Source organism: Oxyura jamaicensis, chromosome 2 (assembly GCF_011077185.1).
Source record: "Oxyura jamaicensis isolate SHBP4307 breed ruddy duck chromosome 2, BPBGC_Ojam_1.0, whole genome shotgun sequence".
NCBI lineage: Eukaryota > Metazoa > Chordata > Aves > Anseriformes > Anatidae > Oxyura > Oxyura jamaicensis.
In genome coordinates, this window is record NC_048894.1 from 51673115 (window position 1) to 51681956 (window position 8842).

Sequence of the window (8842 nt, forward strand, 5' to 3'; positions counted from 1 at the left end):
AAATAAAATAAAATAAAATAAAATAAAATAAAATAAAATAAAATAAAGTCTACATGCATATATTCACATATTTTATTGAATGTTTACTGGAAGATAAACTTTTAAATGCACAATAAATTTAAGTTATATGTTACTGAATGGCTGAGAAAGTGTTGCCAGAGGTATGACATTTCTCATGGCACTGTTGTGGTGAGGAACATTTTCCTGCCGGAGGCCAGAGAGCAATCAACCAGCCCTTCCAGAGGTGAGGAGGCTGATGTTTCCACACCTGGAGTTTCTGAGTGTGTAATGAATAAATTGTAAGGCTAAATAGTACTTCCATGCCAAACAATAGCCATATGTAACAATATTCTCTCCCATCTGAATAAGGTTCTATTTTTTGAACAGTAGCTTTTAAAGGCCACATTTCCACATAGAACAGCCTTTACAGAAAACAAAAGAAAAAAAGAATACAGAGTGCTCATACATAATTTGTGGTTTACATACTAATCTTACAGATTATTAATAGAGACAGTCTATTAATTCTATTGTTCGTGTTATATTTTGTTTTCCCTTTTTTTTCATTAAAAAAATAAGTATTTGGTAAAATACATAAGCAGTTCCTTTAATGAGGTTGGGAGCTTGTTTGCTTTTCAAGCAGAGGGTTGTGTTTCAAGTGCATCACCAAGAGGAAGTGTCAGAATATTCATTCATCCACCAGACACTAATGCACATCTTGGGCTGTTTAGTCATTCTGCCTTTAGCCCCAAAAAGCACACAAGGATTAACTTAATGGTCCATTAATACATGCCCTCAAGTGCCCTTCTGCTTACTAATGGGAAATACATCCTTACAGTTCCTATAGCAAATATAGTTCCTAATTTAACAGTGCAGAATTCTTCCTACCATTTGCTAATTTTCTTTTAAAACAGCATTTTCAATAAATGTTATTTGTCTTCAGTCTGGTGCTACAGGTGAGAGGGACAACACTACACCTTCTCAGCATCTATGCAGAAGAAAGGAGGACGGGAAACAGCTAACTTCTTTCCACAACGGCTGGATTCAGCCAAAGAAAAGCTCCACCATGTGCCAGCACAGCATAAAAACAGTAATAAGGATAAGAATAATTGGAACTCCCAGACCTTGATTCAGCTAAGCACTGTGTCTCAAATTCACGCTGGAGAGGAGATCATGCTTTTGGGGGGGAGAAATGTAATTCTTGGTAACTCTCCACTGTGAGAAGGTGTTTCTGTCTGCTTTTCCTTATGCAAGCAGAGCCACTGCAACTCAGCTGCACTCCATCCCTGGTTAGAGGTGATCCCCTTGATGTGTGCCATCTTCCCAGCCCCGTGGCAGAGCAGAGAGGAGGCGTACAGCTGCCAGTGTCAATTGAACAAATGAGGACCTTCATTTTCAGTCAAAACTTTTGCCTCCCAATGGGTCTAACTCTCACATGGCTGCTTGGAGGAAAATCCCATTCCATAATGAATGGAATTGAGTTTACTCCTTAATACAGAGTTAATATTGAGTTTACTCCTTTCTCTCCAGCAGAAAATAACCACGCACACAAAAAAAATGTGAGAAAGAGCATGATTGCATTTGAATACAATTATACACCTCTAGCACAGCTATGTCATCTGTATAAACAGGGAACCCAGAAGATAAATAAATAAACTGCTTTTCTTTAGTTCTGGATGGAGGTCTGATTCTCTTTGACATTGTTCCTGCACACAAATGCAGAGAGAATGCACTGAATGAGCCCAAATAATTTAGCCACCTTTTTTTTTTTTTCTCTGCTTGCATTCCCATGCCCAGCAGTGGCTCACCTGGCTCACAAAGCGAGCAAGCAAGCAAGAATAGCTGCAGGGTGAAATCAGATTTGCCCACGTTTTTCCATGGCTTTCTAGATGTGCAGAATAGCTGGCATGCGTAAAGGTTCCAGCCACGCTGCCAGCAGCTCCTCCCCATGTCATGGGTTTGGCGCTAAGCCCAATTCAGAAACTTTACACCCGCCCTGGGTCAGCCTGGAGGCTGTTGGAGCTCTGCTGGGAGGCCACCAGGCAGCCTGGTGGGGGCCACTGACAGCCCCCTTGAACCCTTTTGCCCCAGGCCACTGCCTGGAGGAGGTCTAGGAGCTACATTTTCCCTCTGATTTCTCTGCCTCCAACTTTCAAATTGAACCTTCATGTTACTTTTGGGGATTGTGCATGTGCCAGATGTGCAAACAGCTGTGCCCAAACCTTGTTTAGCTTCTGAGTTCTCAATCTCTCCCATCTCTGCCCTGGGAACTAAGCCACTTTTCTCTTAAGACCTACTTCCACCCAGTGCTGTGCAGATACCTCTCTTTGAATACAATTGAACAGTCTTGCATGTTTATACGGGCTGCAAATTGGCTGTTGCAGCCCAATATGAACATGGAGGAAGAAGTTCTGGCTTTGCAGACAATCAGTTTGCGTTCTCACTCTTGGGTTTAAAGAGGTGCTGGAATTTCAGTGTTTATAGTCATATCAAATCTGTTTTAATTGACAGCACTAAGGGAGGCTCAGCAATTCTAGGTTACAAGGTGTTCTGGTTAAGTCACCTGCACGGGTAATTCAGAAGTTGTCTGGATGCCAAGTAAGCCCTTCCTCAAGGCACAGAGAAGGAAAAAAGGAGCAAAACCCTTGAAAAACATCTGCTTGTTTCTAGTTCCTCTTGTCAGTCAGGCTTCCTGCCAAAAACTCATTAAAGGTAATTAAAGGGAGGAAAAAGTACATGATCATATTTATTATGTAGATGAAGAAAAGTACTTGGGGGGGTTTATGTTAAGAAAGAGGAAGAAAGAAGTGTTGATACCTCTGCTTCTTGTAGGGTCCCATGGTTCAAGCATACCATGTCTGGACAAGTGATAGGAGATCCACAACCTTCTTGAATTGCCAGCTGCATGTACTGTTTCAGGCACTAGGAAGAAGAAAATAAAAAAAAGTTACAGCCCACATGTTGGGAACACACAGATGTTGGAGATACTACACAGCTACCACCTCCACTGCCTTAATTGGCTGTCCTGAAGCTTCAGCACACAGAAAACATCAATTATTACAAGCGTGAATGTTACAAGTCATTACATTGGAAAGAATGCAACAAAGAACAATTAATTATGCATGACTTCATCTGCCAAGCATTGTGTTTACCCAAGTCAGCAAGTCAGACCCTTCAGTGCTAACAGCCCCTATGCTCTGCTCAACTGGGTTGAGTAGATTATGGGGGGGTGGGGGGGGAACTTCATCCTAATTAAACAGGCTTCTTTCTTTTGTCTTTCCTCCTGCATTCTTAATTCAGACTCTCAGCCAGCAGTCCCCATTGCAGGAGACCTCATTTACAAGAAGGAGGCTACTGTTCTCAGCTCCATAAAAGGGGGAGGGCTAGGAGGTTAGAGGAGGTTATAATCTGTCCTACAAGATGTGCAGCTATCAGGTCTCTCCTCCCTCTCAAGGCCCCAGGTAATTTCCATGATTTACCTTGATTTATCATCAGCCTCTAAGCTATTGAGCAAGAGTTCAAGGTCCATTTCCAGCATGGAAACCTTCTGACGAATGTTTCCGAATTGTTTCATCACACAAAAATGGCAGGCCTCTCCTCTCCAAAAAAACAAGCCCTCTGCTCCCCCTCACATTTTATTTAGCATGCCAGTTTCAAATGTATCCGGCTTGGATTTCAGGGATCCACAGCTCTTTCGTCTATTTAACACTTATTATAGAGCCTTCAGTAAAGTCGTGAAATAAAACTGGGGCAATGGACTGAAGAGCACTGTTCTAATTTTATCTCCAAAGTACACAGGCAAGTAAGTGAACTCACTTCTAAATAAATAAAGCAACCTTCTCCTTGAAAACACTCAAAAAGCATACAGTAAATTGCAAATCACTCTAAAAAGTAAAAAGTAACAAGACATGGATTTCTGGCAGATTTTGCTATCAGCTTGCATAGTTTACTGTAAAAGAAAAACACCATATTTTATGAGCAGCAGGACTAAGGAAGCTTTGTTCTCAGCAGCTTTGTATTACATGCCCATCTAGTAAACCTGTCCTCCTCCTCAGTGCTGCTGGCTGCTTCTCCGGATGCCCCCATTCCCCTCCTCCTCCCTGCTCCCAGCCCCAAAGGCCAGCAGCAGCACTGGGTGCCTCTGAGGACAGCTACGAGGTTAAACACTACCTGCCCATCCCTCGTTAGGGCATCTAATTTGGGTTTCCCTTGCTAAACACCTGTCAGTTTTCAAGAAGTATGTCCAAGTGTAAGGTCCCCAAGACCTCTGCCTCTCTGCCAACCTTAGGAACAGGCGCTGAGTCCAGAAGCCACCAAGTGGAATATGGTGAAATCAGAGCGTAAAGTCCCAGGACTCTTCACAAAGTGCTTTTCCAGTATTTATGGGTATTTAACATTCAAGTCCGCAATAGTTTGGACTGTTCTGAGAATGCTTTGCGTAACGGGCTCCAATTAAAGAAATTTCCTCATTTGTATTTTTATTGGAAAGCTGGTATCCTCTTAAATGTCAGGCTACCTAGGAGTTCAAAAAAGAGAACCGAGGTTTCCTCTTTATTCTGTCCCTCCACTGAAATCTCCCTGTCCACACCTTCTTGGTTAATTCGGATGGACTACACACTTCAAGCAAGTAGAAGCAGATTAACTTAGTGGCATTTTAAACGAATTTACATTTGATTTATAAATGTCTGAATAGTATTCATTTAGAGGAATAGAGGGATATAACCTACTGGTAAGCTTTAAATATCGAGCACATTAAGCACTAAATGGATTCAGATCCAGCACACGTTCCTGTAAGAAAGCGGCAGAGCAGTCTGTAAGGAAGAGGTGGTACACAAGCAGTATGGGGGAGGTGAAGCAGATATTCACAGGTCAAGGGGGGGAAAGAAATCAGTAATTGAAGATGCTATGAACCACCTACGTAGCAACAGCCCAGATTCACCCAGGAGCTACTCTTTTGTTATTCAAACAGCAGACTCAGTGCCTTCTCCCATCCACTTGTCCACCCTCCCTGAAGGAATCCAGGCACAGTGCTTACAAACACTCAGTGTAACCACCAGACCAGTGACCCCAGTATAACACGCAGCTCCACCACAGAGCAGTAAGCAGAAAACCAGCCACAACCACGGCAGTGGTAAAAAAGTGTCCACAGATCCCAGGGCAGCTCCCAGCCCCGCTGCTGATGCGGATGGAGACCATGGGTGCCCACACCCTTCAGATCATACAGGAGGAGGAACGGGGCACCAGGCATCGACTCCCGACACAGCTTCCCTCCCTGGTTTGTGCCTGTGCTCTCTACCATGAGTGATGCTCAGCCCTCCGAGTCCTGTCCCCAAAGCCTGCATGCACTGCAATGTGCAACATTTGAGGAAGGGGGAAAGCTCCCCTCCTACCAAAAACTTTCATCTGCCTTAGTTCATCAGCAAACATGGGAGAACAACCTTTTACTTTCACTGAGATCCTGGCTTCTGTCTCCTCTGTGGTGCTGCCTGATACTTAGTAATTTGTTTTGACAGCGTGGTACAGAGGATTTGTATGCTGCGGGCAGCTCAGGTCAGCCAGTTACAGAATGAGGACAAAGCCTGAGAAGTTCCTGCAGGCCTAGCAGCAGCCCAGAGGCTTGTTCTTAATTTAGACTTCCAGGACAGAAGCTCAGAGTGCTGGCAATTGCCCTCCCCTGCCACGATGGGCAGGAAGCGCTTAAGGAGCTCTCATCCACAGCACTGATTTTGATTTCAGCTTTTATATGCACTCGTTGAACCATTAGGGATACCAAGGCAGGAGAGCAGAGATTGCTGAGGATTATTAATGCATCTGGATTCTCCTTCTCTTCGCTCACCACCTGATCATGGGTGAGGACAGCAAGCTGAGCCTTCCTGTGATACCTTTATAGGGCACTGTGCTTTTAGGGGGTGACCTGGGGAGATTTTGTAACAGGTTTGTGCAGTGCCACAGATCTTCGAATGCTTCACCGCAAACCTCCATGTTAAACAGCTTTTATAGTTATTAAACATTTTGCCTTGATTTTCTGAGCTTGGAGAATGTGTTCTGCGTGCAATTCAAGAAAGTGATAGAAGGATGTAAAGGAAGCATTCACATTAATCACTGAAGGATTAAGCTTTTTACCTAAGTCTGTACATGAATGAAGATGTGAACCTTTTCCCTCTTTCACAAGTTAGCAGCAAAGAAGAGATTGTGGAAAATTACTAAAATTTTCAAATACCCTTCCACGTTAACAGCAAGACTGTTTTTAAAGAAGTTTTACTATTATTTACAGCTCAGCAACTAATTTAGCTACTTCCTTGAAAAGTGGCAAATAAAAGTATCTCAAAAGATGTAAAAGCTGCAAATGTGACAAAAAGATGATTCACTGTTTATACAACGCATCATGATTCATTTTCTCAGCAGTATGTTCTCCTACACTATGAAGAATTCATTACATAGACATAAAATGTTAAGAGTTTTTTTTTTTTTTCCCTATGGTTTTTGTCTACAAAAATCAGAAATATCCCACTAAGGGAAAAGGGTATTTATTTATTACACATGCTATTTAGTCACTCTGCAAAATGAAGGTAAGATCAAGATATTCAGCATTCTGTGACACCAGAGTTCCTTGAAAGGATCTTAACCTTGACACCCAATAAACCACCAGGATGTGACACCCACGGGCTGCACGCCCCCTCCAATTTCCCACAGTGCGGTGATCTACAAGCATGGGGAGCAGTCAGTGGCCAGAGAAGCTGAACCACAGGACTTGTGGCTTTCAGTGGCAGTCATACCACAGGCTTGCTCTCCAGAGTCACCAGCAGTGCCCTTCCTAGCAGCAAGCAAGGTTTCCACAAACGCCTCTCCTGGTCGAGGCAGAACGCCTCTCCTGGTCGAAGGCAACAGACTAAAAACCCTCTGAGGTGATGCTCAATACATTTGAATCCTGCTGCCTACAAATGAAATCAGAAGATTAGCTCCCCTATGTCTGCTCCTCAAATAAATGGTAGAAGCCAACCAAGGGAATTTTAACTCCCATACCTGCAAATGAACCCTGATCGCTTTACATTCATCTTAACTGAGATTCTGCCCACTGAGCAGCTATACCACGTAGATACTTGTGTTCTGGAAGGCATTGGGTAATCCTGATGCAACCAAGGAAGAGGGACCGGTTACAATGTGGAAATATTAGGAAGAACTTCTTTACTGAACAGGTTGTTAGTCACTGGAATAGGCTGCCCAGGGAAGTGGTGGAGTCACCATCCCTGGAGGTCTTTAAAAGACGTTTAGATGTAGAGCTTAGGGATATGGTTTAGTGGAGGACTTGTTAGTGTTAGGTCAGAGGTTGGACTCAGTGATCTTGGAGGTCTCTTCCAACCTAGACTATTCTGTGATTCTGTGTAATACTACTCCACTAGTAAAAATCAGTACACCTAACAGAAGGTTTTGGTGCCAATCTAATATTGACAAACAACTTTTGCTCCTGCTGGACTACTGTCAACTTCAGTGAAAATAGTACTACAAATATTTTTTCTTCTACCTGAGATTCAAAATGCATAATGAGACTTTTTTTTTTCAAATAGTTTGCTTTCTAGGCATTTGGGGGCAATAATTTGTTTTTCACAATAAGATGCTTTTGTCTTTCAAGCCATCACCCTCTGCCATTTAACAAAATAAGACAAGTGTCTATTTACCTACTTCAAAAAATGCTACTTGTGAGTATCTAGTAAGTTAAGGCATGTAAAGTATTCAGATTGTATTCTCATAGTACTTGCAATATATATGCATTTATTTTTATTTTACAGGGCTTGTAAAAGAGATTACGATTTAGGCAAATATTTACATATGCCCAAGTACACATTCCTCTCCCGGAGCTAATGTTTGTTGAAAGTCTAAGTTGAAACGTGAAAGAAGACTATTTTAAAAAAGCACTGAAAATCCCAACACAGCAATGCACAAATGAATGACAAATCCTTTTTCAGTAATAAACACTTCCTGTACTTTTCAAGAGTGTTTGCTATGGTCACCTGTGAACTCCAGGAACAGAAAATTCTGTTCAGACTACTCACAGATTCTCCATTTCAACACATCTTGTGCATAGTTCAACCTCTTTCTTTCTTTCTTTCTTTCTTTTCCCAAATCGTACTGTATGGCAGGGATTTTTAATATGCTGACCAAAAAAAAAAGTAAGTCTGTTTGGCAATGTCTTTAAACTGCAGAAGGACCATGACAGTTCTGCATTTTAACTTAAGAATGAGTTCAAAGTATAATTTCAGTACTATGTTGATAGGTAATGATGTAACAAAGGCATTATATCCTTCTCCCAGGCAAATCTAATGCTTCTGTTCAAAGGCATTTTCAGGTCATCTCTATACCAGAGACAAAAGCAGGATCCCGGATGATAGTCTTGGGGTATCCCTGATGGCAGCACTGAAAGAGGTCACCTAACCATTGTGAGACAATGCTGACATGAGATGCCTGCTCCATGCTGACAGGAGCCACGACTGCCAGGCTAAGGTCAAGGCCAGGAGGTCGACCTGGGAAATGCCCCTGATAACAAGGGATGTCCTTGACGTGCAGCTGGACACCTGAGAATTGGAGACATCCTGAAGGATGGAAAAAAACAAGTATAAAATACAAAATATGTAACAGTGACCTGAAGGGATTGCTGAAATGGCTCAGTTGTTGTATCAGCCTTGTGTGATAAGAAGATTCAGCTCTATCCACAAATTCCAGGCTGAAGAAGGATCATGGTGCCCAAAGTAGAACTTAAATAAGGTAGCTGAGTTTGTAAAAGATAAAAAGTGGTGACATAGGGTGACATCACCAGGGTCTTGGGGTGCCCCTGATGCCAGCACTGACT

The 8842-nt window shown here is 42.5% G+C and overlaps 1 protein-coding gene across 3 annotated transcripts in view; it reads right to left on the bottom strand.

Moving 5' to 3' along the window:
* Positions 1–8842, bottom strand: part of RNF144B (ring finger protein 144B) — a 55110-nt gene that overhangs the window by 16997 nt on the left and 29271 nt on the right. For all 3 annotated transcript variants that reach the window (XM_035318070.1, XM_035318068.1, XM_035318069.1), the window contains one exon: positions 2815–2919. In XM_035318070.1, coding sequence (XP_035173961.1) covers positions 2815–2919 — 105 coding nt within the window. The remainder of the gene's footprint in view (positions 1–2814; positions 2920–8842) is intronic.